Source organism: Rhagoletis pomonella, unplaced genomic scaffold (genome assembly GCF_013731165.1).
Source record: "Rhagoletis pomonella isolate Grant_MI unplaced genomic scaffold, Rhpom_1.0 Rhpom_scaffold_00537, whole genome shotgun sequence".
NCBI lineage: Eukaryota > Metazoa > Arthropoda > Insecta > Diptera > Tephritidae > Rhagoletis > Rhagoletis pomonella.
Genome location: NW_023459091.1, coordinates 37,671 through 65,283, shown reverse-complemented (window position 1 = coordinate 65,283; position 27,613 = coordinate 37,671). Strand labels below are relative to the sequence as shown.

The 27,613-nt window shown below is 38.4% G+C and overlaps 3 protein-coding genes across 3 annotated transcripts; 2 read left to right on the top strand and 1 right to left on the bottom strand.

Annotated features, from left to right (window-relative positions):
* Window positions 1-3,320: 3,320 nt before the first annotated feature.
* Window positions 3,321-7,274, top strand: LOC118751102 (replication factor C subunit 1-like). The gene is made up of 8 exons (XM_036485869.1): window positions 3,321-3,479; window positions 3,553-4,240; window positions 4,438-4,550; window positions 4,617-5,191; window positions 5,282-5,981; window positions 6,050-6,201; window positions 6,298-6,961; window positions 7,018-7,274. The coding sequence occupies exons 1-8, from the start codon at window positions 3,471-3,473 to the stop codon at window positions 7,144-7,146; spliced, it is 3,030 nt and encodes a 1,009-aa protein (XP_036341762.1). The 5' UTR covers window positions 3,321-3,470; the 3' UTR covers window positions 7,147-7,274.
* On the bottom strand, window positions 7,228-8,837 carry LOC118751103 (queuine tRNA-ribosyltransferase catalytic subunit-like). The gene is made up of 2 exons (XM_036485870.1): window positions 8,450-8,837; window positions 7,228-8,389 (listed from the first exon to the last, which is right to left on the bottom strand). The coding sequence occupies exons 1-2, from the start codon at window positions 8,579-8,581 to the stop codon at window positions 7,304-7,306; spliced, it is 1,218 nt and encodes a 405-aa protein (XP_036341763.1). The 5' UTR covers window positions 8,582-8,837; the 3' UTR covers window positions 7,228-7,303.
* An 8,475-nt stretch (window positions 8,838-17,312) lies between these two features.
* LOC118751101 (structural maintenance of chromosomes protein 5-like) lies at window positions 17,313-21,608 on the top strand. Its single transcript, XM_036485868.1, is given in 20 exon segments — window positions 17,313-17,541; window positions 17,612-18,163; window positions 18,231-18,396; window positions 18,398-18,478; window positions 18,543-18,641; window positions 18,705-19,001; window positions 19,058-19,159; window positions 19,219-19,427; window positions 19,485-19,648; window positions 19,725-19,851; window positions 19,910-20,115; window positions 20,186-20,208; window positions 20,210-20,263; window positions 20,265-20,306; window positions 20,308-20,406; window positions 20,467-20,667; window positions 20,732-20,956; window positions 21,020-21,177; window positions 21,244-21,361; window positions 21,426-21,608. Coding segments are annotated over 20 exon segments (3,123 nt in total). The 5' UTR covers window positions 17,313-17,440; the 3' UTR covers window positions 21,525-21,608.
* Window positions 21,609-27,613: the final 6,005 nt, after the last annotated feature.

The following is a 27,613-nucleotide window of genomic DNA, read 5'->3' as shown; positions in this document are numbered from 1 at the left end:
TTCACAAAATGGTCCGGGATTGGATGCACAAATTTTTCAAAAAAGCATCCAAGATAAATGCGACTCTTTGCTAGTTGTTGGAATCAGTGTTGCCTGTTGAGTCGTTTTCCGGCTAGATTTAAGGTCGGTTGTTCAATGTCTGATTAACACAAATCGGAGGTAGAAGCTCAGGTTAAGTACAATGACTGCTTTATCGATCATATGTTACATGCATGATCAGTGATCGGACTTCTACCGCATTGTGGTAGATCTGCCACTTCTTGAGCATCTACCAATCAAGGTCTGGAATCTACCACATATTCGCGTTTTTGATTACTTTTATTTTTGCTTGACATAATTTTCTTAATTTTAAGAGCAAAAATTGTCCAACACTAAACACTATATGGTAACAAGAATGATGACAAGAAGGAAGACTCCGCTTTCCCGACGACGATGAAATTTCTCAAGTGAAAGTAAACAAAGCCGAATGGGAGGATAAAATAAACTGTAAAATAGTAAATTTTCTCAGTAATCAATTTTTTGACGGAAACGCGGTTTTATTGTGATAAATTACAAAATATATGATTTGTAAAAAGAATTAATAGCGGCGATTTTTGTGAAAGTATTAGCAAATTTAAGTGCATCTAAGGTTTCTGAGGCGTTGTTTACTTTTACTTGAGAATTGTCAAAATCGGCAAATCCCAATTAGCTGTTTCTGGAGCGTGCCACATTTGTTCCCTACATCGTGATGTGATAAATATAAAAGCTGGCAGCACTCCGCAAGGTTGCAGAAATCTCTTTTATGGACTACAAAACTGCATAGATACCATTTTGTAAAGATGCTGATTTAAAAGTTAAAAAATTTTGATAAATTTCGTAATTTTTGCACAAAGTCTGGTGTTTGTTGAGAATCAGCTAAATTTTCTTAAAAACATAATAAACATCAGGGGCCGGTTGTTCAATGTCTGATTAGCACTAATCGGAGGTAGAAGCTATGGTTAAATACAACGACTGCTTTATCGATCACATTTTATATGCATGATGTCGTAAACGTCGATAATGATGTTTCACCGCCAAGTTGTAATAACCAGACATTGAATAAACTAGATAAAAATAGCCAACACTTACCAAAATCGTGCGTTACATACTTATAAAATGAAGATTTGTAAAATAAATGTCTACAATAGGGTTGCCAGATTCTGAAACAGAGAAAGGAGTACATTTCTATTTTCGATAGAAAAAAAGCAGTACGAAACATAAAAAAGGAGTACAATTTTTGTTTTAATTTTTTTGTGCAATTTATTCTTACAAATTACCATTAATTAGGTACAAACAACAAAGATATCATAGAAATCTTTTTCAAAGCAACAATAAATGTTAAAAATAAATATTTATAGGGGGGTTGGTCGAATGAATGGCCTCCTAGTCACCAGTTCCGAGTCCTTTCCATTCCTGAGAATGAGGCCTTATGTTGGACAAAAGGCCGAGTATAAAGGAGCCAAGAAGATTACAGAAGATATGCAATAAAGTAACCGACGAAGACTTGCGTGCCGCTTGCGCTTTTCTCTCAAAGTGTTTACCGCTGGTAATCCCAAATGAAGGTTAAAATTGAAAAACTTATTAATAAAATTTAAGTAAAATCTGTGGATAATTAACAATAAACCGCTTTTATTTAAAAAAAAAAAAAACCGTGCAACAGTTATTATTTTACACCCTGTATATAATAAAATATTAAGAGCTGGAAAAAGGAGTACAACAGAAGTACAAAACTAAGAAAGGAGTACATTTCCAGATATTTTTTTTTGGGAGTACAAGGGAGTACATTGCAATAAAAAGTACGTTTACTCCCAAAAGCAGTACGTCTGGCGACCCTAGTCTACAAATAACTTTCACCCCTATTCTGCAACTCTTTCGTATTCGGATTTTGCTACGAATCGTAGAAATTCGTAACAATGGCATGCCTAAAAACGAACGACAAATGTTTGTGCTAACCAATTTATTATTTTTGTACGTGTTTTTGCATCCAATCACCGCGCACTTCATTTTAATTACATTTGCACAAAAAATCACTTAAAAATCACTGAAATAAACCACCGACAAAATAAACATAAAGAAAGAAGCAAAACAGAAATAGCAAACTTCAAAATTATGAACGTCACACACTTTTTTCTCAATTGCTATTACAAATGGCTGCTTCTGAACCGGTCAGATCTGTTCTAATTAGGCCTGGGTAACGGCGCCAATTTTTTGGCGCTGACACACTAACCCCAGCACCACTGTTGGAATCAGCACAGTGTGTTGGCGCAATGGCGCCTCTTCAGGCTAAAGCTCATTTCCTTTATTGCTGCAGTCTGCACCAAAGTGAATTACTACAAAGTTATATCGGCTGAGAAAAAACTCAAGTATACCCAAGATCAAAACCCAAAAATACAACAAACCCATCATTTTCACATTCAGAAGGACCGCGACGAACTCTAGCAACACCACCTTGTATAAATTCGCCTTGTGCTGCACATATTACAAGAGACCCTTCTATTTCGGGTGTTCTTTGCGACACCCGGTGTTGTCAGAGTTCCGGTGTTGAACTAAGGTGAATTAATACAAGGTGGTATCGGTTGGGCAAAAACAACTCAAGTATACCCAAGTCAAAAATACAACAAACACATAATTTTCACATTCAGAAGGACCGTGGGTAATTTTAGCAACACCACTTTGTAAAAAATCGCCTTGTGCTGCACATTTTACAAGTGACACTTCGCTTTTGTGTGTTCTTTGCTGGTTCTTTGCGCCGCCCGGTGGTGTCAGTGTTCCGGTGTTGCTGGCGCCATTGCGTCACTGAGTTGTGTCAATCGGTATCGGCGCCAGTAACTCAGCTCTCGGTATCAGCACAATGGCGCGGCGCCGCACTGTGTTACCCACGGCTAGTTCTAATTGGTTCATGGTTTCTGCAGCAACTATTACTACGTTTATACGTAAGCTATTTGCAAATAAAAATAATTTGCAAATACCTAACTCCCTGTTTATTCCATGGTGAAAAATTCTTGTTTAATATTGCCTGATTATAAAAAGGCAATATAAACTTGCTTTGGTTGCAGTCACACCAAAGAACGTAGATAACGTTCTTTGGTCACACCATGCAACTTTAATTCCTCAAACTGATTTCCGAAAAGGGACAGAAAGGTCGTTCTGGCTGTGGCACATGGAAGTGAAATTTCTCTTTCTCAATGTGACAGCGAATTGCTTTGAAAAGTGGAAAATATTGCAATGTCTGGCACGCTATGATGTGTTGGCTTTAAAATTTTGATTTATCTCACTGCCTTGGCAGCCCCTTTAATCAGCTGTATGCAGATGCCAATTTTGAGTTTGCGCGTAAATCACCGGTGTGAAGCTCTGGGACTTTTGTACTGCCTATAAATTGATTGAAATCAATAAATTTATTTTAGAGGAAACGTAATAGAATTAAACCGAATATTTAGTTTGTGATAAATGAAATGCAGCGGGTAAGTTTCATATCAATTGCTTTGCATTTAGTTGTTCAATGTTAATTCGTTTGTTGTACTCACGTTCGTATAGGACATAACTTCCTTTTTCAAGCGTGCTACGCCTGCAAAAAAGGTCGAAACTGCGAACGACGATGAGGAAATGCAAAAAAGTAAACTTAAAAAACGAACCGCTCGAGTAATATCCAGTGACGAAGATGAGGTTCCAGAAAGCCCAAAGGCGCCTACAAAAACGCCTGCCAGCAAAAAGAAGCGCGTTGAAGAGAAGTTGCCGCATGAAAGAAAAACTCACGTCAATAAGAAACCATCACTTTCAAAATTGAAAAACCAATCTCCTAAAAAGCTAAAGCCAATCGACCCCAATTCAGTTTTTGGAGGGGAAACTCTTCGTGTAGAGGCTAAAAAGCCGCCACCTCCAAAAATAGCAGCTGTCATTGAATTGGATGATGAGGAAATCGATAAGAGTCTAATGGAAGTTGATCTAGAAGTAAGTGCGCAAGTCGAAAAAAATACAAACGGAAGGCGAGAAGATCGGCGTTCAAAGTCAAAAACACCGCGCAAAAGTCCCTCGAGGGCAAAACACACACCTAAAAAAGAGGAAAAACGGGAAAAGAATATCGATAAAACAAAAGAGCCCAAAAAAGAAAAGGAGCATGCAGATGATAAGCCGAAGAAATTAGAAGCCACGCCTAAAACTGAAAAGAAAAAAGATAAGAGCACACCGAAGGCTAAGAAACAACTCTCGGAAGACCTGGAAAGCAGTAAGCCAACATTTCGAGCTCTAACCGCCAAAATAACGTAAGCGACATTATTTTCAAAATTTTCTTTTTGATGCAGAAATGCATCTAGATGCTCTAGAAATAGGTCTGCATCAAAAAGAAAATACTAAAAAAAAATGTCGGTTAGGTTATTTTTATTAAATATGAATCACGTTAAAACTTGTAATCTTAAATTAAAGGTGTGTTGTCCGATGAGGAGCGTCATGAACGTAAGCGCTTATCTGCCATACTCTACCAGAAATATAAAAATCGAGCAAGTGTTATAAATCCTGGATCAAAGGAGGTTCCAAAGGTATTTCTATTAATACTTCGATTTATCTGTTAATGGTTAGTAGCACGGTATATTATACATTTCAAGGGTAAACCGAATTGCTTAGCGGGACTAACATTTTTAGTCACTGGGGTATTAGAATCTCTGGAACGAGACGAGGCCGCGTCAATAATAAAGGAACTTGGAGGAAAAATGAGTACCACTGTAGGAAAAAGGCTTAACTATTTAATTGTCGGAGAGGAAGCTGGGCCCAAAAAGCTTGTGCAGGCAGAAGAGTTTGGTGTGAATGTGATAAGTGAGGATGGACTGTTCAATTTGATTCGAGAAAAGTCAGGTGATGTTTCAGACAAAGAAACGAAAAATGACAGTCCGGATAACATAAAAGTAGAATCAACAGATTTAAAAAAACCTAATAAACGAAAACTCAAGGTCCAAGAAGAATTGAAGCCAACGTCTCCTGAAAAAAATCGAAACCCGAAAAAATCGCCCAAAGTGGAGAATGTTATAAAAATAGAAAAAAAAGAACATAATGAAGAAACTGAATGTAATGTCGAATTCAAACAGAAAGTAGATGACGCAAATCTTCAGTGGGTAGATAAATATAAACCAACTAGTGTAAAAGAAATCGTTGGTCAATTCGGACCGACGAGCAATGTGTCCAAGTAAGTAAATATATGTACATATATCAAAGTGAAAAAAGCAACTACACAAAAAACATAATTTTTGGTACTTATAATTATTTATCATTAAAGGTTGACTAATTGGCTCTCGAAGTGGTACATTAACCATGATGGCAAAAAGAAACTACAGAAACCTAATCCATGGGCCAAAAATGACGATGGTAGTTTTTATAAAGCAGCATTATTATCAGGACCACCAGGTATTGGCAAGACAACCACAGCTATCCTAGTCTGCAAGGAATTAGGCTTTGACACCGTTGAATTCAATGCGTCGGATACGCGTAGCAAGCGTCTTCTAAAGGAGGAAGTAGCAGAGCTACTCTCAAACAAATCCCTTTACGGTTATTTTCATGGTCAAGGCAAAGAGGTTACAAAAAAGCATGTACTTATTATGGACGAAGTTGATGGCATGGCGGGCAATGAAGACCGCGGGGGCATACAGGAACTAATTGCACTTATAAAAGATTCTTCCGTGCCGATAATTTGCATGTGTAATGATCGCAACCATCAAAAAATGCGGTCCTTAGTTAACTATTGCTACGATCTGCGTTTCAGTAAGCCACGAACTCAACAAATTAAGGGACGTATTTTGAGTATTTGTTGTAGGGAGGGTTTCGATATTGATCCCGATAAAGTAAATGAAATAATAGAAGCAACTAATAATGATATACGCCAATCTATAAATCATATTTCGTTGTTAAGCGCTGGAAAGAATTTACCATCTAGTAGTACTAAAAGTGCATGCAAAACCGCAGAGAAAGATTTGAAAATGGTAAGCAATATTTATTATCGAATAATGCAACATGATTGTGTAAAACATACACTAACTTTTCCGCGCAGGGTCCTTGGGAGGTGGTGCGCAAAGTATTCTCCGCCGAAGAACATAAACATATGACACTTAACGACAAATGCGATTTGTTTTTCCAAGATTACAGCTTGGGACCATTGTTCGTGCAGCAGAATTACTTACAGGTGTCCCCCGTAGGTTCCAAGTGAGTGATTAATTATTCTTAGTGTCGCAGTTTCTTAATTTACTCGAACGCTTGTTTACATAGTACACCCATTGAACCCTCATCCCTCCCTTTTAGGTCTGAGGTACCTGCTAAGGTTGCTCTTACTGCAGACGCCTTAAGTTTGGGTGACTTAGTGGATAAACGAATACGCTCCGATTCTGCTTGGTCCCTGCTGCCAACACAGGCTGTGTTTAGTTCAGTAATGCCAGGAGAGTATATGAGTGGCCACTTCACGGGACAAATAAATTTCCCTGGTTGGTTAGGTAAATATTCGCGAACCAATAAGCGAAATCGTTTGGCTCAAGAGATTCATGATCACACCCGATTACGTACTTCTGCCTCACGTCAGTCCATTCGACTTGACTACGCCCCTTTCCTTCTGGCGAAAATTGTGCGCCCTTTAAAAGATAAGGGAATGGAAGGCGTTAAAGATTCACTGGATGTTCTAAAAGAATATCATCTCTTACGCGAAGATATCGACTCTTTGATCGAACTTACTGCATGGCCTGGCAAGAAGGGTTTAATGGACGCAGTAGACGGCCGTGTGAAGGCAGCTCTAACACGCTCATATAATAAAGAGGTTTTAGCATATTCGTATTCAGTGACTGCAGGTGTAAAGAAAAAGAAAGCTGAAGCAAGCGAAGAAAATGAGTTGTATACTATTGAGGGTGAAGAGGAAGGTAATGCGGCAGCATCAGATGAAGAAGATGATAAAATAGAAAATGATGGTTTGATTAAGGTAAAATTTGCTTTAAATTGTCTTTCTTAAATTAAATACTTACAATCACTCCACAGGCGAAGAAAAGCAGTGCAACTGCATCATCTTCGAAAGCAAAGGCTGGCACATCAAAGGGCAAAACTGGAAGCAGTGCTGCTAGTAAGAAAACAACAAGCAAAGCTTCATCAACTAAGGCAAAGAAATAATATAGGGATCTTTTTGTCGGTAAATCATTTTTGGTTATTATTTGGAATTATATGTATGTATATAATAGCTTCTATCTGTTGTACTTGTTTGCTGCATCTATTTCAATATATATTTTTTCTATAAACTATTTAATCGACTTATAAATCTAAAATACTGTTATGCCTCGGTTTGAGTTGTTTTTTGTTCATTCGGCGGCAATTCCACATTGACCGCTTGTAAAGCTTCCCTTATCCAAAGCGGAACTGGTTCGCCATCAAAGTGTATAGCCATAAAATCACAGATAAATTGCGGAAATTTATCACGTTCTATTGCGTCTCTCATATGCCTCATCAACCTCAATTGATATGCCACGTTATGTATACTTAACAAACTACATGAAACCGATTCGATGGCGGCAATATGATGTAGGTATGAACGTGTATATCGACGACATGTGCTGCATTCACACTTTTCGTCTATGGGACGCATATCGTGTTCATACTTTTTATTTTTTAAATTAAGTTGTCCTGCATTTACTAGTGCACAGCCGAAACGCGCCGTTCTAGTAGGAAAAACGCAGTCAAACATATCAATACCGAGTGCAACACATACCACCAAGTCAGCTGCGAACCCTACGCCCATTAAGTATCTTGGCTTGTCCTTAGGTAATAAATCTGTGCAGACGTTAACTGTACGCCAAAACTCATGCTTGCTTTCTCCGCCACTAAGACCACCAACAGCGTAGCCGCGAACATCTCTCTTTATAAGTTCGTCAGCACACTGTCTACGCAAATCAGCATCCAATGCACCTTGTACGATGGGAAATAGGCTTTGATCATCGTCACGCGAATGTGCAGATATACATCGATCCAACCAACGAATAGTACGATGCATAGCCTCTTCAACGCGTGGTCCAACCGTTGTTGTCTTCACTACATCATCCAACTGCATCATTATATCGGCACCAATAGTGTTCTGAATTTGTATTGAGTGTTCGGGTGTTAGCATACACTCACTGTTATCAAAGGGTGAACAAAAGTTTACGCCATTTTCGTCTATTTTTGCCAATTTGAGTAAAGAAACCATTTGAAAGCCTCCCGAATCAGTGAGAATACCTCTCGGCCATCCCATAAATTTATGCAATCCTCCAGCTTTTTTTAACGTTTCGACGCCAGGTCGCATGCCTAAATGGTAGGTGTTTCCCAGAAGTATCTGGCAGTTAAGCTCAATGAGCTGATCCGGTAGCAGACCTTTCAGCGTGCCCTAAATATAATAAAGGTGCAATAAAACCTTTAGATAAAGAGGGAAAGGTATTGATCTTACTTGGGTGCCCACTGGCATGAAAACTGGCGTATTAACTTCTCCATGGCGTAGTGTCATCAGGCCAGATCGTGCTTTCGTCACAGAACACTCAGCAACGACTTTGTAGGTAAGAGGAGGTACCTTAGCAGTCATGATTGCAGAAATTGGGGCCTTTTACAAGATTTTAAGTAAAATTCAACAACAAGGGGGCACCCCAACAACCGAAATATTATCTTTTATTCCTTTTTGTAGTGACGTTCTTTGCGGCACGTGCATAGAAAATCTATCTTTTTTGTTTTATTTAGCGTTCTCGGTTCGAAGTAAAGGCCATAATTAAATAAGAGCGTTTGACGGCGCGTTTACTGCCTTGTTTCGATATTTGCGATTTTTATGCGGGCAACATCTCTTTTACTAACTGCCATCCCTAAATTGGCGCGTCAAGCGCCAAGCAACTGTCAAAAATCCTCATGCCCATACAATTTGTATGAAGCATCCCACAATAACGCGGCGCTTACGCCGAGCAAATGGAATTTTCATTTTTTGACAGGGCGTTACGTGTTGAAGTTGGATGCAGAAGACGGAAAGAAAGAGAAAGGACAAACAAGTGAAATAGGAAACGAGAATAAAAACGAGAGGACCTGAGAAAACGTCAAAAATTACGACGCGTTGATTTGGGGATAGCGCGCGCTGACACTCGTTGACAATGGATAACGTAACGCTTAGCGCTCCAATTTAGGGACGGCAGTAAGGCGAATTTATACAAGGTGGTGTCATGAACCAAAAATACAAGATCACGCCTTCACCTTAGTAGCCCGTTATAGTCGCATTTAGGAAAAAAGTTGGGCGCTCTGACATTAGCCGTTTGTTTACATTTGTTCGTTGTTTACAATTTGGTGGTGGCTTTATACCGCAATTTTCTTAATTTTCGCTTGTGACAACGTGTGCACACATAAGGTAAAGAATAATTTAACACAGCGACATGGTTTATAGAATTTGCATAATAAAAATGATTATTCATGCGTTCAACATTTACGCGGTTTTTTTGTTCTTTTCGTTGTTTACTTCTTACAACAAAGATGGCGTCAAGATTTCAACAGCTAGAAAATAACTTTTTTCTTTTTTTCGGGAAGGCGTGATCTTGTGTCTTTCGTTCATGAGGTGGTGTTGATGGCGAATTAAGATTTTCGCCGCGGTACTTCCCAGTGTCAAAATGATGTGTTTGTTGTAAACAAGGCGAATTCATATTACAACAAACACATCATTTTGACATTAAGAAGTACCGCGGCGAAAATCTAAATTCGCCATCAACACCACCTTGTATAAATTCGCCTTGTCTTTTACAGTAAAACGCCAACATTTGGTACATATCGCGGGGAGATTGCGATAAACGGGGCGACAAATTTTTACTATGGCACTGGAAAGCTGGGCTCGCGGCTGTTCAAATATACCTGCTTTCAGGTCCCAGGGCCTTCTAGTTTTAAAGATCTTGTTGAAAGTAATTTTTTTTTTTTTTTTTTTTTTTTAATATTAATATCTTATAAACTACATAATCGATTAAAAAAGTAATGTTCCAAAATAAATATGATAAAAAGAAATTACATAATTTATATTATTGTGGCGAATACTGCGGCAACGCGAAGCGAACAACGAGAAATAGGCAGAATGTTCGAGGAATGACGTAGAATGTTCCACAAGGAGAAACGTCAAGTTGGATGAACACTGCGAACAGCGAGAGAAAGAGAATGATCGATAAACTTCGGAATGTTCTAGAGTTGCCATAAGTGCAAGCGCAGGTATATAAGGGCGTCGCCACAGCGAGGTGAGTTAGTTACAAGTCAGCAAGCTACAAGTAAAGTGAGCAGAGAAGCGAGTTGCGAATAAGCAAGCTATAAGTTTAATTGTGTTAACAAGTTCAGTAAAGCGTTGTAATTGCTTTAACAAGTATTGCAGTGTTTTTACTGTATTAGCAAGTATTGTAAAATTGTTTGTTGTACAATAAAGTTAATTGTACTACCATTTGGCCATCGTTAGCCTTTATTTAACAATCCAGCGATACGAACCGGAGCATTTGGGAAATCCGGACGAGGGTTCAAGGATCACGATGTAGCGGAACAAAGGTGGCGCCGTCAGAGGTACCGCTACTTTGGTTTTACCGATTTTGACAGTTGTGGTAACTTGTAAATAAACTTTTGTTTACAAATCAGTGACATAGAGAAATTTGAATTATTAGTGAAAAATCGGTTAAAATCGTGTTAATTTGGAATTTGTTAGTGATTTTTCAGTTGAAGAGTGTGTAAAAACTGATAAAATGAAGTGCCGTGTATTAAATTGCGACAGTCGTGAAGGTAGTGCCTCGAAATGCAGCTTTTTTCCTTTCCTCGCAACGATGCTGTGGCGAGAAAGTGGGTGGAATTCTACAAGCAGGATAAGCCATTCAATTTGGATGCCAGCTTCATATGCATGCGCTGTTGTCCTTCCATGAAGTGCACCATGGTGCCCCATCTCATTATGCGTAGATGCAAGTGTAGCGCTGCGACGAATCTGTGCATTTTGTGTATATAGGGCGCGGCAATGCCGTTCCCGAAATGTTTTTTTATTATTATATTGACAGCATTTTATCAGAGTCATATCGCTTCTGCTCCAAGCAGCCTCCTTTAGCAAGTTAGCTAATCAATCCCACTCAGATGCTGGCGCAGTTTGCTGCACCAGCCTTAATTGCAAAGCAATGGAGTACACTAAAACGTTTGCTGCAGCAGCCTTAATTGCAAAGCATGGAGTGCACTAAAACGTTCTCTATTCTCCAATAGATTAGATGAAAAATGCAATATTTTCGCATTGATCAAAATTAAAACGCGTCTTTCGCTGTAAAGTGAACTGTTTTGACAGTTTGAACTCGTTCTACTTTTGTCTATATTCTTTGTTTACTTGTGGTACACAAATGTCAACGGCCAGGACGGCGCAATCTTGTATTCTATCATTCTTGTTCAAGGATAATAGTAACATTATTTTTCATATACTTTAAGGTCCAAAATTAAAAAAAAAAAACGAAAAATATTTGTTAATGTACAGTATTTATAAATATATTTTATTGGCTGCATTTCTTTATTCATTCTGAACGTTTTGAATAAACTTTTTTGTTTACTTATTCCTTAGAACGTTCCTGATGATATGTTAACGTATATTTCAAACACATTCTGTTTATTCCGGCTGTGAAATAAAATTATCCGGAATGTATAAAGAAACGCAGCCATTTTATTATGATCTGCTTTTGATTATTAAGTATTCAGTGATAATAAAAAATTTAATGCATTTACAGGCAAGTGTCAACCTTACACCTATTGTAGTTTAATCAGGGAGGACCTCTCCTCCGGCAACACAGAAATGATAATTATGCGTAGTAAGAATTATAATTCCAAAGTGCAGCCGAAGGCCGCCTAGGCAGAGAGAAGTTGGGCCCCTCTTCTCCGGTAACACAGAAAGGAGAATTCTGCGTTGTAAGTGTTATGATACCTAAGCGCGGCGAAGGCCACCTACGCAAAGGAAGATCTGCCCCATTCTCTGGCAACACAGAAGGAGAATTCTGCGTAGTAAGGATTATAATCAGCGCTGCCGTTTTGGTCCATTTATACCAAAATTGGTAGCTTCACTTTCCATTGGTACTTTGGTTGGTTTGATGAAGCTTTTGGAAGGAAAAAATGTTTTGAAAATGCAACCAAATTGAGCACTACAATTTTTTCGCTTCCAAGCCAGAAAAAAACCGGATTTTTGTCCATTTACCGTTTCCATTTTCGGATACTTTGACCACTAAAGCCAGTATGCAGCTCTCAAGAAAAGGAGAAACTCCATACAAAATGACGTGCATGAAATGGCTAAGAATTTTCTTGTGTAAAATTATCTTGAAGCAGAATGCAGTTATTAAGAAATTTTCTACGCTTTCTATACGGTTTTCTAAAGTTTTTTGTGAAAAAGAGCACAAGGCAACCCATGTTTGCAACAGGAATAGCACGGTGCAGCGAACAAAGGCGGCGCCGTTGTTGTTGTTGTTGTCGTAGCGGCTACAACAACCCTGCCCAGATAGCTAATATCTCAGTCGTTGTCGTCTAGTTCCACTAACGGCAGCCCCAAGAACCGTTCAGCCTCTATGGGGTCGGTCCATGGGGACGACGCCGTTAGGGTTGTGGGGTTTTCCGGGCATGCGAAGAGATGTTTCGAGTCGTGGGGGGTCTCTCCGCATGCCGGACATTCGTTCGGCACATCCGCATTTAACCTACTCAGGTAGGAATTTAGCCTGCTGCAGTAGCCAGAGCGAAGTTGGGCTATAGTTGTCCTGGTCTCCCGAGGCAGATGGAGCTCCGTCGCGTCAATGTCCGGTGTTTGTGTGCCTACAACGGCATTCACAGGTCTTGAGTCTACATAACTCGAGACTGCGTCCCTGTGAATGCCGTTCAGGGCCTGTCTGTGAGCTGACGGGTCCAGAGGTTGCTTAATGAACCTCTGGACTTCGTCCGTCAGTTCATATAGATGCCTCCTGACGTGCCTCGGCGAGGGCTCCTCTGCAAGCAGCTGTCTATTTCGGTGGCCACATCTGTGGCTCCCAGCAAGAAACTGCTTGCAGAGCATCGTGTTGTGCTCCCTAATTGGGAGCATTTTCGCCTCGTCGTGGAGGTGGTGTTCTGGTGCCATCAGGAGGCATCCAGTCGCTGTCCTGAGTGCTGTATTTTGTACCGTGTGTAGCTTCGTCCACTGCGTCCTACTAGTCCCCGGCGACCACACTGGTGCTGCGTAGTTTAAAACCGGCCGGCCTATTGCCTTGTATGTTGCCAGTAACGTTTCTTTGTCTTTGCCCCAAGTACTGCCGGCTAGCGACTTGAGGACTTTGTTGCGGCTCTGTACTTTATTGACAATAGCGGTTGCGTGCTCAGAGAAGGAGAGCAGGCTGTCGAATGTTACTCCGAGAATTTTAGGATTATTCACCGTCGGAATTGGTGTGTCATCGACGTGAATTCCTAGCGGTAGCCTGACCTCCTTCGTCCAGGTTGTGAAAAGGCTCGCGGAGGATTTCGTAGGGGAGAGGGCTAGACACTTTGCAGTGACGAAGCGAGTAAGTTCAGACAGATAACCGTTTACTTTCGAACACAAGTCATCAATTCCATTCCCGGTCGCCATGATCGAGCAATCGTCGGCGCAAGAGACGATTGAGACTCCCTCTGGTGGTTGAGGGAGCTTTGAAATGTAAAAGTTCAACAGTAGTTGGGAAAGGACACCACCCTGTGGAACCCCCTGTTTTATTTTCCAAAGTTTGCTCGATTTGTCTCTAAACATTACCGACGAGTGTCGACCACTTAGATAATTTGCCGACCACCGTTTGAGCCTCTGTGGGAAAGAGGAAGCCTCTATATCTTCTAGTAGCGTGGAATGGCTGACAGTGTCAAAAGCCTTTGACAGGGCCAACGCTACTAGAATCGTTCTCTCACAGGGACGTTTACCGTTAAGGCCACGAGTTATCTGAGTGTTTATGGCGTTAAGTGCTGTTGTTGTACTATGCACTTTACGGAAACCATGCTGATGCTTCGCTGGGGTCAAGTGGTTTGTGAAATACGGGACTAGCAACTCCTCTAGTGTCTTCGCTACCGGGGAAAGGAGTGTTATTGGACGATAACAATCTCCTATGTTGGCGGGTTTCCCCGGATTGAGCAGTGGGACCACTCTCCCCACCTTCCAGATGTCTGGGATGATGAGAGTGGCCATGGACAAATTGAAGACCTCCGTTAGGTACGCTACCCCCGCAGGACCCAAATTTTTCAGCATCAGCATGGATATTCCGTCGGGACCCATGGCTTTGGAGGCTTTCGCCTTCCCGATGGCCACCAGAACTTCACCGCAAGTGAAAGCAAGGGGGGCACAGGTTGTTGGCAGTTTGTGCAGCCTTCTGGTCTCTCGACGCTTGGCTTTGTCCACCGGAGGATGCAGTATGAACTGCCGGCTAAAATAGCTCGCGCATCGCTCCGGGTCCGACGAAGCATGGTCGCCGAAAGAAATTTCGACTCTGTCGTCGTGCTTCGTCGGATTGGACAGTGACCTCACGGTTGACCAAAGCTTACTCACACCAGAGGTGAAGTTGCAGGTCTTCAGATGCTCTTCCCACTTCTTCCGCTTATGTACGTTTACTAGTTGCCGAATCTCCGCGTTGAGATCCCTGATACGGGAATCTCCGGGATCGGCCTGACGAAGGCTGTCACGCTCATCGGCTAGAACAGCCGCTTCAGCAGGGAAATTTGGGCGTGGGTCGGTGATGCATCCTGCCGGTACGAAGCGGGCTGCAGCAGCGGTGACAGCCCTGCGGAACTTACGTTCACCAAGGTGGACGTCGGTTGGTGTGGGGAGGGCAGCGAAGGTGTTTTCAGTAAATTCCGCGAAGCCTTTCCAATCAGCTTTTGAAAAGTTGATATATGTTCGGTGCTCCGCGGAAGCAAAGTCGGTTGGTTTATCGATCGAGTTGACTATGGGCAGGTGGTCTGATGCCAAAGTCAGCATAGGTCGCCATGATATGCTGTTTATCGACCAGCGCTGACTATTGTTATGTCTGGCGCGCTGCAGCAGCTGCCCATAATCCTGGTGGGTGCGTCGTCGTTTATTGTGCAGAATGTCGAATCGTCTATCTGCTCAGCCAGTCAGTTCCCCTACGATCGTTTGACAGGCTTGAGTGCCAAAGGTCGTGGTGCGCAGCAGGTGACAGGGGGTATATAAACGTTAAACATTTCGAGCTCAACATCGCCTGACCGGATAGCAATGCCCTGACATTCTAGGGTGGTATCCCTGCGGTCGGTATCTGCTTCGATGAGACGATACTGTACGGTGTGGTGCGTAATGAACGCTAAGCCTCCACCATTATCCCGCTCGCGATATCGACGGTGCACGTTGTACCCGGCACAATTCAACAGCGTTGAATTGCTGTGCAACTTCGTCTCTTGGACCGCAGCCATCAATATGCCATGCCTTCCCATGAAGACGGTTATCTCGATCTTGCTCTGTAGCCCTTTACAGTTAAATTGAAGGAGCTTCATGTGGTTCGGGAGACGTGTGGTGATGCGGGGTGTGAGGGATGTGTGTGGTCGTGCCGCAGTTGGCTGTGTGCGCTGCTGAGGTGGTTGCCGCCCTGTGGTGGTGGCGGGAGGCGTCGCAGTTGAGGTCTGCGACCGAGCAGCGCAGCACGGGCCCTCGAAGTTCCTCGTCCTCGTGCGCGTGGTGCGCAGACCTGAGCATGCCCTAAAGTGGCACCAGCCAAGGCAGGTGTTGCATTTGACTGATGTCACATTACGGAATATCCTGGTCTGACATACCGTGCAGATTGTAGGAGGAACCAGGCGCCGTCAGCGATACCGCTACTTTGGTTTGCCGATTTTGACAGTTGTGGTAACTTGTAAATAAACATTTGTTTACAAATCAGCGAAAGAGAAATTTGAATTATAAATGAAAAATCAGTTTAAATTGTGTTAATTTGCAATTTATAAGTGACTTTTGAGTAGAAGACTGCGTAAAAACTAATACAATGAAGTGCTGTGTGTTAAATTGCGACAGCCGCCAAGATGCAAGAAGCGCAGGTGCAAGTGTAGCGCTGGGACGAATCGCTGCATTTTGTGTACATTGGGCAGGGCAATGCCGTTCCCGAAATGTTTCTCTATTATTATATTAACAGCATTTCCTCACAATGATTTCGTTTCTGCTCCACGCAGCCTCCATTAGCAAGTTAACTAATCAATCCCGCAGAGATGCTGCTGCAGTTTTCTGCAACAGCCTTAGGCTGTGTGCGAGTACGTCTAAATTGCTACCTAAATAGAAAAAATTCTAAATCACTGGAAAGTGTCGGTAATAGGGAATTTACATGATTCAACTTTCACAGGCGATTAGTTGAACCAAAAGTTGAACGAAAGTAGGGAGCCGACCAACTTCATTGTAAGCGATTACACCAGGCAATCGTTGCTTTCAACTAAAAATCGCCTGAAAAATCGCCTCATGTAAATTCCCTATAACGCAGTGAATAGGAACAATTTAGATTTTCTGCGAGCATACTTTTCAACCTAAATTGAACAGTCAAATATATTTGAGCGAGCGATTAAGTGAACAACGACTTTTTGATGTTTTAAATAATTTTTATCATTGCTATGACACAAAAAAGAAAATATTCAACAGGATGTAAGTATAAATTTATTTGATTTTTGCATTCAGATAAGTATATGTGTAATTCGATGGATGGAGCATTCTCCTTCTCTGCTGCAAACTTATTATATTGTTAAATAGTCCCAAAGCTACCACAAAATTATTCATTTTATAGATATATTTATTAAAAGCAAACAAATTCAAATTCCAAAACAAACAATTTAGGTTGTCAACCGAACTGGCACGGTTTTAGCAGCTGTTTTCCTAAATTGTAGCAGTGCTGGAAATTCCCAGTGGAATAAAGTTTAGGTACTAAAATTAAGGTCAACTCGCACACAGCCTTAATTACTTCATTTTCTGCGATAAAAAAAAACGCAATAACCACAACGCTCAACACCAATATTACCATCAACAATCACGTTTACTTTCAAAACTACAATTTTGGATTTCGTTTCGTACCAAATATAAAATGTTTGTATGTCCATTTACTTAAACGCAAACGGATTAATAATCAAAGTGCTGGCATAGATTTCAACGTTTGCACAAAAAGTATGTTTGATGTTGAAACTGTACTTAAAATAGGTAAATTGTACTTTTTAAAACCAATTGGACTGAAAAATTGACAATTGTACAATTGTACTTAAAATATCAACACTGGTTGGTTTGTGAAGCTTCTTGGGTGGTGTATTTCGCTCTTTACGAATCGGAATCGGGTACCGAAAAGGAAGTACTGGTACCAATATTTATTGATGTAATGGGTATTGAAAACTCATCACAATTTATTTGTTTGATATTTATTTAAAAGGCGCAATTTTAAAGTTTTGCAGTGTTTTGAATATTTACGTTAATATATTGATGATGTCTCGGCGTGCGCATCGTGAAATTCCACAGCTGGAAAATGATTCAATTGTGGCTGTGAAAGGGAAAATCAAAAGCGTCTACTGCAAAAATTTCGTGTAATTTATCAGCTAAACTAGGCATATGAAAGATGCGAAATTAATTATCTAAATTTAAAAAAAATTTCAGGACCTACGGGGAATGCACTTTTCACCCTACCGAGTATTTGAATGTTATTATCGGGCCTAATGGGACCGGCAAATCAACGCTGGTTGCGGCCATAGTTTTAGGGCTAGGCGGAAAGCCCGAGCTACTTTCCCGTTCGAGTTCAATTGGTGACTATGTTAAAAATGGGCGCGATGAGGCCATGATTAGAGTTGAAATCTTCCGCGAAACTTATAACAAGTCGACGATATTCCAACGATGTTTTCCACGCAGCGGTAAATCCACTTATAAAATCGGAGAAGACACCGTGTCAGAGAGAACCTACTTAGCTGCTATAATGGAATTCAAGATACAAATAGGCAATTTATGCCAATTCCTGCCACAGGACCGTGTGCAGGATTTCGCTAAAATGGATCCACAAAAAATCTTTTTTAATACTATCAACTCAGTCTGTAGCCCAGAAACACTAAATACTTTCGATGAACTAAAAAAACTACGTCTCAACCAAACGAACGAAGCCGATGGCGTTAGAAAGAAAAAAGAAGAATTGGAACAGCTGCAGGCGCAGTGCCATATGTAAAACAAATTTCGAAGATTAAATAGGTATTAAATTATATACATACATATTTATACTTTTTCGTAGACTTTGCCAACGTTTAGAGCGATTCAATGAGCAGCAAGAATATCAGAATAAGTTAGATGTTTGTCATGCGAAAAAATTGCAACTGGAAGTGCGCGCTTTGGATGAAAAGAAAAAACAAGAAACAAAAGATCTATTGCTAGCTAAAACAAAACTCGAAGAAGAACAGAAAAAAATATGATATCATTATTCGGCGTCAGCATGATATATCGAAAACTTCTCAACAACTTGCTAAGGATATTGCTTCAAAAGTACTGATATATTTGCATATATAAGTTTCTTTAATCTAAGACGTATTTTTTATTTTAAAACTAGGAACGAGAGGAGCAAACAGTTATAGCTAAAAAGCAGCGCATCGAAGAGCAAATAAAGATACTAAAGGACCGTATCGAACAAGCTCGAACTACATATTTAGTAAGTACAATTAGTAACTCATAAACACACTTTGCTTATCGAAACTGATTAATGTTTTTATAGAAAAAGAAACGAGAGAAAGCGGATTATGATAATGAATTACAAAATGAGACTAGAATATTGCGACTTTTTCTTGATGATCTAACGAAGGCAAAGGAGAATATAGATGCGGATAAAGACTGGAAATCTGAAAAACTAGCACTTACTCAAAAGCTTCAACGTTTGAAGGAAGAGCTAGCTGGCTATATGAAAACCCGTTCGGAAATTAACAGCAAATTAGATGAACAGTATACGCCAGATATTGGTTTATTGACAAGAAGACTTGAACGTGCAAATGATGTTCATGCGCAAAAGTTACAGGTGAAAAAGGAGCAGTTCCCATAAATATTTGTATTTAGAAATCTTTTGTGTTTTAGTTAATACGAGAGAAATACCCCGAAGTGTATCGAGGTGTACAATGGTTAAATGATCATAAGGATTTATTTCAAGGCCGTGTATATAATCCAATGATATTGGAGGTAAAAAGATGATTCGTTAAAATTTTTTATTTCGAAATGAACTCTTAAATATTTTGTAGCTGAGCGTACGGGATCCTGATCATGCCAAGTATTTCGAAAACACAATAAGTATTCGAGATTTACTTGCATTCACTTGCGAAAACAAAGAAGATGTCTCGCTGCTGGTCAATGAGTTATGCGTTAAACAAAAATTACAAGTTAGTGTTGGCCATGCTCCGCCAGCTAGTAAAATAAATTACCGTGCGGATGTATCAATAGATTCCTTAAGGCAAGTTAATCATTAACCCATTTTGTTGAATTTATAGTTTAATTTTCAATTTACTAGATCCTGCGGCTTTACTGCATATTTAATTGACTTGATTGACGGCCCGCCGGCCATAATTAATTATTTATGCAATTTGAATGGCATTCATAGAATACCGATTGGTTCATCTGTTGTTAATGAGAAAGCAGATGACGTTCCGAATAATATAAACTTCTTCTTCGGGGGTAATGTTATATCAGTCTTTATCGCCTTCTTAAATCAAATATTAATTTTGGCTATATGTACATACATTTATGTTAGGCGATCAACTGTACTCTGTTAAGGTATCCAGATATTCAGGAGAAAAATCAATTTTACAAAATCAAATTATAGGTAAAAATCTGTTGACTAGTAGAAATACCAACCAGATTTTAGAGGATGAGAATAGGTAAAATAGCTATATTGTTTATGTTATTTTATGTCAGCATAATTCGTTGCATTTAAAGGCTGCGTGGACTAAAGCGTGGCAGTGATGCACTAAAAAATCAGCGTACAGCTTTGGAAAATAAAATTGAAGAAACAAATGTGAAACGCGAAGAAGTAATGGCCAGAAACCGTACTATTGAGGGTAAGATAGCGGAGAGAGGACAATTGGAAGAGAAATGTCGACGGCAGAATGATAAAGTGAAACAGTTAAGGAACAACGTCATCAGTAAGTTAAAAACGTCTTTAGTTAATATTCTATAATATTTCAACATAGCTTACCTCGTTTAATTTTACAGATTTGCCCGAGTTGGAAAAAAACTTTCTCCGAAAAAGTGAAAAGTTGTCTGCAAGAAATAATGCAGCTTCAAAGTGAAAAAAATTGAGATTTTAAAGAGCCTGCAACAAGCTTTACTTAACAAAAAAAATCGCAGTTATGAAAGAGCGTATTTTTAAGCAAGAGAACGAAGAGCTCATCAACACTATCAGGGAAACGACAGATAGCAAAGCTCAAGCATCGGTAGGAGAATATAATAAATGGTAAATTAAAATCAACTCTTTATTTGTTTTTCATATTTAGCGTATGGTCGAAACAATAACCAGAACAATGGAAAAGACAACACAGCTACATGATTCAAAAACTGCAGAAGCTAGAAAGGCTAAAAGAGAGTGTAAGTCACTTGAGCTTTTCAATCAGCTGCCAGATACTATGGATGAACTGAAGGAAGCTATCAACGAATTTAAAGCGCGTTTGGAATGCATGGGAGATGTCGACAAAAATGTGGGTTTCTGGTTTTTGAGAATTATTGGCAAACGTATTATAATCGGTTGTGTTTTCAAATTAGATTGTTGCAGAATATAAACAGAAATGTGCGGATATAGAAAAACTAAAGGAAGAAATGCAGAACTCTGAACACAATCGTCAGGATATAGCAATGAAGATACGGACTCTGCATGACGGCTGGTATCCCGAAATCGAGGGCATTGTCACTACTCTAAACATACATTTCAGCGATTTTATGACTTCTATGGGTTATGTAGGGGAAGTAAACTTGGTTAGGCGAGAAGAGGTATATTTAAAATGTATTTTTTATTGACGAGTAGCGTTGGTCATAATCTTTTTCGTCGTGTAGTTTGATTACGATACGTATGGTATACAAATAATGGTGCAGTATCGCAGCAACGCACAACTACAGGCGCTTGACCGACACACTCAATCCGGGGGCGAAAGAGCAGTAGCAATCGCGACTTACACGCTGTCATTACAACACATTACCCACGTACCATTCCGGTAAAAAAACATTATGCTCGGCTTAGGTTGAAATTATAGATAAGTGATTTTTACATAATATTTCAGCTGTGTCGATGAAATAAATCAAGGCATGGATGCAAATAATGAGCGTAAAATATTTGAAATGCTTGTTAAAGAAACTACCCAAACTGGACGTGCACAATACTTTTTTGTTACCCCAAAGGTATTTTGCCTTATTTCTAATGACACACACATATGTATGTAATAAAAAATAAATATATTTTCAGCTCTTGCCGAATTTGCTGTACAACGAGCGTATGTCTGTGCACATAGTTTTCAATGGCAAAATGGTTAAATCGCCAAATGCTTTCGCATTCCAAATGTAGTATTATAAATACCTAATACTTATTTATATACCTTGAAATACCTTTAATTTAATTTTTCATTCAATGCAAATAAGCTTTAATAAATACACAATTTTCAATCAAATTAAAGAGAAATAAGTAGCAAGAACATTTTTTGATGCGGATGTATTCATTTCCAGCGAAGTAAATCTTTATAAAATACATATATACATACATATATTCTTCGTTGGATTTTAGATTCGAGATTATTGTTGGGTTTTAATTTTTCACTTAATAAAATCCAATATGGAATGTTCAGGACAAATAATTTAATAGAAGTCACGCATTATGCTTTCGTCTTCAATTAACGTACAAACTTACTCAGTTCACAAAGGATCAAAAAACGATAAACCAGAGCGATCATATGATAAATCGCTTCCATTATTCTATACGTATAACAACTCAATGAAATCTCGCTGATGAAAAGCTGCAATCAACACCGTTGTTAAAAAGTCGTAGGTATGGTACGGCTGAATTTAAGCTAAAAAAACTAAGCTATTTTAACTAAAAACTAAGAAACAAACTAAACTAAACCCAAGAAAATGACTTTGTGATACGATGGCAACACAGAATTTTTTCTTGAATTAATGCAATTTCTAATTAATAGATACTCAGTGAGTTTCGCTTCAGTTACAATAGAAAACACTTCATTACTGTCGATTTCGCAAAAACTTTTGTTGGAATTTTCTGAAGTTTACAACAAACATTCTAGTTACAACTGGTTGGTCCACATTCGCCAACTGCGCAATGGCTTTGATCATCTGGCTGTTCACTAGTTGATGCAGGCCGCAATTTGATAGCATGTTTTGGTAAAAATACAACTTCTGTCACATCCAACCAATTCGAATGCTTGCTTTTCACGTTTTCTTCTACCCAAGAGCCACTTTCCAAAACCGTCGAAGCCGTTTACATATATTTTTGGTACGTAAATCAATATCACGAGTATTCATATTTTCTAAATCTGGCAATACCTCTAATAGATGTTCTAAAACTTTCTAATTTTTTTCACTTCTGTACCACTCAGGAGATACCAACACTTCATTCCTCGAAAAGGAACAGATGCCTGTTAATATTAAAAGGTAATATTTTTTTAACAAGCTATTATAAGTTGTTAAAAAAAAACTAAAATAGGTGGAGTTATTTCTTTCCATCTAAGTAATACACGTTATCAATATGAACCAAATCGAACCATATTACGGGTTATCAAATATCGCGACACCTGCGCCAGCTAGCTATTAGTTCATATTGCATACTACATTGTCATCGGGTTCTGAGCTAAGTTTGCAGTTTCAAGTCTCTATCTCATCGGGAAGTTGGTTAAAAATGGATTTCAAGATTTGATGGTGAAAGTAAAAAAAAAAAGCTTGCCAAAAAATTTATTTAGCTAAAAGGTTCGTGTATAAAATAACCGTGCAAAAACGTGCAGCGAAAATATATATTATTTTAATCTACAGGAAATTGGCACGAAGTTTGTTGCAGTTATTTCTTATAGGCATCCCATTGGTAGAGGGCTTCGGGTGTACGAATTTGTTGTAACATTAGTTGAGGACTGGCTCTAGCTGCTAGTCTCTTTAAAATGTCCTCCAATCACGTCGTAAGCAGATTTCCCATGTGAACTTGCAACAAAGTTCAATTCTGCCATTTCCTTAAAGGTATTTTCATGATTTCAGACCTTTAGTAAAGTCAATATGATTTATTCATATTGTTTTTGTTTTTTTTTTACACACCTTTCCTCTTTCAAAAATATACAATTTTATAAAATTCAATGTCTATTTATCATATTGCTCTAGCGTTAGACGATCTAGAGTCCAAACTCATAAGTAGCCCATTACGCCCGTTTGGGTACTTAAAGTTGACATTATAGACTAAGTTTTTATGAAAAAATAAAAACTTTTAAAAATGCTATAACCAAAAAAAAATCAAAAAGAAAAATTTTTACTTAATTTATTTTTGTTTTTTATACGTTGCACATTAATGTAAAAAAAATGTACAATTAAAGCCCATAACAAGATGGAAGAAATACATTATGTTTCATTAAGTTGCGTTAAAAGGTTTCCAAGATACAGCACTTTAAAGAAAGGTATGCATGACGTTATCTTAAAATTTAAGTCCCGTGTAAATAGGCAACCCTACGTCATATCGGCAACATATGCTGCACATGCATACTTACGGTTGAAACCGGAATAATGTCTAAATGCAAAGTTTCCATATGCGCAATTTCGGTGCCCCGATCTAATGCAGTTTGATGACAAATTGCTGACGCAAAATATTTTGAAACCTCTAAACGATGTACCGTTATCCGTGGAGGAGAGAGGAGGTCGAGTTAAAATGATGCCCTGCAACTTGTAACAGTACCAATTTTTGGATTCTCGGAATTTTCTGATAAAGATGTGGCGCTGCTAAAAAATATATATACACAAATATAAGCACGAAACTATGTATTTGTGGCAAGGATTATCCACGTAAGATCAAAAGAACTGCAGTTTAATTTTATAAAATTTTGGTTCGGTTATTTGTACAATGATTTTGGGTTATCGCGTCCAAACGCGTTACCCGAATTAAAAAATTTTAACATTTGCGTCTACACATTTTTCAGTTTTAGTTCAGAAAGTTGCAATTCATATTCAGAAACTCCATTTTAAATTCAGATAGTTACTATTCAAGTTCAGAAATTCCATTTAAAATTCAGAATTTCCATTTGAAATTCAGAATATTACAATTCAAATTCAGAATTTCCAGTTCAAATTCAGTAAGTTACAATTCCAATTCAGAATTTCCATTTTAAATTCAGAAAGTTGCAGTTTAAATTCGGAAAGTTACAATTCATATTCAGAATTTCCATTTCGAATTCAGAAAGTTACAATTCAAATTCAGAAATTTCCAATTTAAGTTCAGAAAATTTATATTCATTGTGGGATATAAAGAATTTAGGTTGCATAGTAGAAGCGACTGTGTCACAAACTTTTCAATTTAATTTTATTCAGTACTACATAGCAGAGCACCCGACGTCGTTTGGGGGAAAAAAGCAAAATACAAAACAGTAATAGAAATATTCAGTTCAGTTCCCAAGGAGTTTTTTCTCCGGGAATTTGTTTCTACCAAGAAAGAAATCCTCCAATAATTAACTCCCAGGAAGTAGCATTTTCCCCGAAAATTGGAAATTTCTGAACTTTAATTGTAATTTTCTGAATTTGAAATGGAAATTCTGAATATGAATTGTAACTTTCTGAATTTAAAATTGAAATTCTGAATAGGAATTGTAACTTTCGGAATTGGAACTGGAAATTCTGATTTTGAATTGTAATTTTCTGAGTTTGAATTGGAAATTCTGAATTTGAAATGGAAATTCTGAACATGAATTGTAACTTTCTGAATTTAAATTGCAACTTTCTGTACTAAAACTGAAAAATGTGTAGTCAAAGGATTAAGCTTTGATTTAAAACAAAGATTTCGGTTTGAAATATGCATCTTTTTTTGTAAATTTGGAGGTGGATTTTGCGCAAAAACATTGATGATGAGCTTGATTCTTCTTTACGAAAATTTTAATTTTACCCCATTTTGAAATTGGCCCCGAGTGCTTGGGGAAGGGGCAGGGAGGCGAAGGGACTTTACTTAAAGTTTATACCACACCAAAAAATCACACACATTAAATCCTCTAATGTATTATTTGATTGCTAACAATGTGGCAAAGTACCTACCTCATAATTATATATAATATATGAAACTTTAAAAACTTATTTTCTGTCAAAAATTTTGAAATGAAACTACCTTCTTTTTGTATCATGGAGCGAAACAAATTGTTTTAAAATATCAATAAAATAAAGGCTGCGTTTCTTTATACATTCCGGATAATCCCATTTCACAGCCGGAATAAACAGAATACGTTTGAAATATACGTTAACATATCATCAGGAACGTTCTAAAGAATAAGTAAACAAAAAAGTTTATTCCAAACGTTCAGAATGAATAAAGAAATTCAGCCAAAGTGTGTGAATGCAAAAATATGTATATAAGCTGAAGTGTGAATAGAAAAAAAATTTATTATTAAATGTTTACAAAATTATCAGTTCGAAGATCACAACAAATCGCTCGCAACACGAAAAACTGGTGGAATCCATGAGCAAAAAGCCGTACATTGGTCGAGGCTGTATAAAAGGAGCTAAAGAGGATGTGTTGGAATTCTGGGAAAGCGTTCCAAGAATTAAAGTGGCACAATATCTAGTGAAATGGAGGCACTTAAAAGGAGGGAGCTGACATTTTATCATTTAAGCTAAATGAATCAGAACAATCTCCTAGCAATCTCCTTTGTATATTAATGCAACTGTTAGCTGTTCTTCCACGAGCTTTCGAATTTTCGTAACGGAACTACGAATTCGTAACTACGAACATTTGGATTACAGCATAGGGGTAGTGTTTTAAAATGGCTATACAAAAATTAAAACAAAAAAAAAAAGAACAGAAATTCAAAATATTATTTTTGTTTCTCCACCTCTATACCTGCTATCTTATCTTTTCGAAAATTTTGTACGTTTTATAAATAGCATACCATATCAGTGCAAATATGTTGCTTATATTTTATAAATGTTGCGAAAATTTAATATTTTCTTTGGTTGTGCATTGACAGCGTTTTCCGAATTACACACGTATAACAGTAAAAGCAGCGCTGTCTTCGGCTATGCCGAAGGCTTCATACCTTTCATGGACATCTGAAAACTTTACTTTAACAGATTACTGTATTTGAAAAAATTTATATATTCACAGCACACATAGATAGAGGAGTAACATATATAAAAAATCTTATCTAAACAATCAGAGGTATGGAATATATACCTTATATAGCACCAATCTCAGTGATTTTCACTGCTGTTTAGCTTCCTACGTAAAGGAGATATATCGCAAAAACTGGTATAGGAACAATCAGTGGTATAAGAGATAAAGCTTATATAGCATAAATTTTGACGATTTTCTCAGTAGACTTTGTAGTATTATTTATACAATAGCTTACGAATTAAACTGAGAGACTAGATTGCATACAAACAGACGGACAGACTGACAGACAGACAGACGGACAGACGGACATGGCTAAATCGACTCAGCTCGACGTTCTGATCATTTAAGTATACATTTTAATGGGTCTATCTTTTCATATTCTGGTACTTGCAAACATCGGACCAAAGTTATAATACCATTTCATGCTCATGAAAGGTATAACAAGTAAAGAAATATAAGTTCGGGCGAAACCGAGCTTTATACTCGGCACACGTATTAAATATCGTTTTTTCACTTTTCAGTAAACTGAATGATAAGCAAGAGCATTTTTTTTAGTTATTGAAATATCAGAATTTTCGTATTTCTGAAGTTTAGCGTTATATGGTAGGTGGCGGTAATTTTATGACGATTTCTTAAATTTTCAACATATCGCTTTTTTGAGCCAAGGTTGATAAATGTACCGAGTATGGTACAAATTGATAAACCGGTTACAGAGATACGCATATGTAGGTGTAAGTGGGCGGTGCCGTGCCATTTTTCCAAAAATTTCCCTAACTAGCATTTTCTGCTGAGAGGTTGTATACATATATTGATTTTGAGTAAATTAGCTTAAATAGTTACTAATTTATAGCAGTTTTCGTATTTCTGTAAATTACCGTTATATGAGAGGTGGCATGGTTATTGTCTGATTTCAAAAATTTTCAAAGAATTTCTTAGTGAGGCTCCAAGCAATGTTCGTACGAAATTTGGTGGGGATTGGTGAAGGCAGTACAGAGATACAGCATTTCATCGTAAGTGGCCGGTGCCACGCCCATTTTCAAAAAATTTCATAACTGCAGCGCTAGAGTCAATCGCTACTTTTGAACCGCTACTGCACCGTCTCCTAAGTAAGAAGCTACTCTATTAACCCGGTCGGTCGGTAATTGATGGAATTTACCAGGTAGCTACCGATTCATCAGTCCTGTAGTCGCTCCCCCGTACTGCAGGGTGGTTTAGAGACAATTTCTTGGGAAGCGCTGTCTGGATTTGCCATAACAAGTTATGGATTAAGACATGTAGGAATAGGAAAGTCTTCCCCAAAA

Coding starts and splice junctions, on each gene's coding strand:
- LOC118751102 (XM_036485869.1), top strand. Junction 4,241..4,437: donor CTCGGAAGACCTGGAAAGCA/GTAAGCCAACAT, acceptor CTTAAATTAAAG/GTGTGTTGTCCGATGAGGAG. Junction 5,192..5,281: donor CCGACGAGCAATGTGTCCAA/GTAAGTAAATAT, acceptor TTATCATTAAAG/GTTGACTAATTGGCTCTCGA.
- LOC118751103 (XM_036485870.1), bottom strand. CDS start 8,581: ATGACTGCTAAGGTACCTCCTCTTACCTACAAAGTCGTTGCTGAGTGT. Junction 8,390..8,449: donor TCATGCCAGTGGGCACCCAA/GTAAGATCAATA, acceptor TATTATATTTAG/GGCACGCTGAAAGGTCTGCT.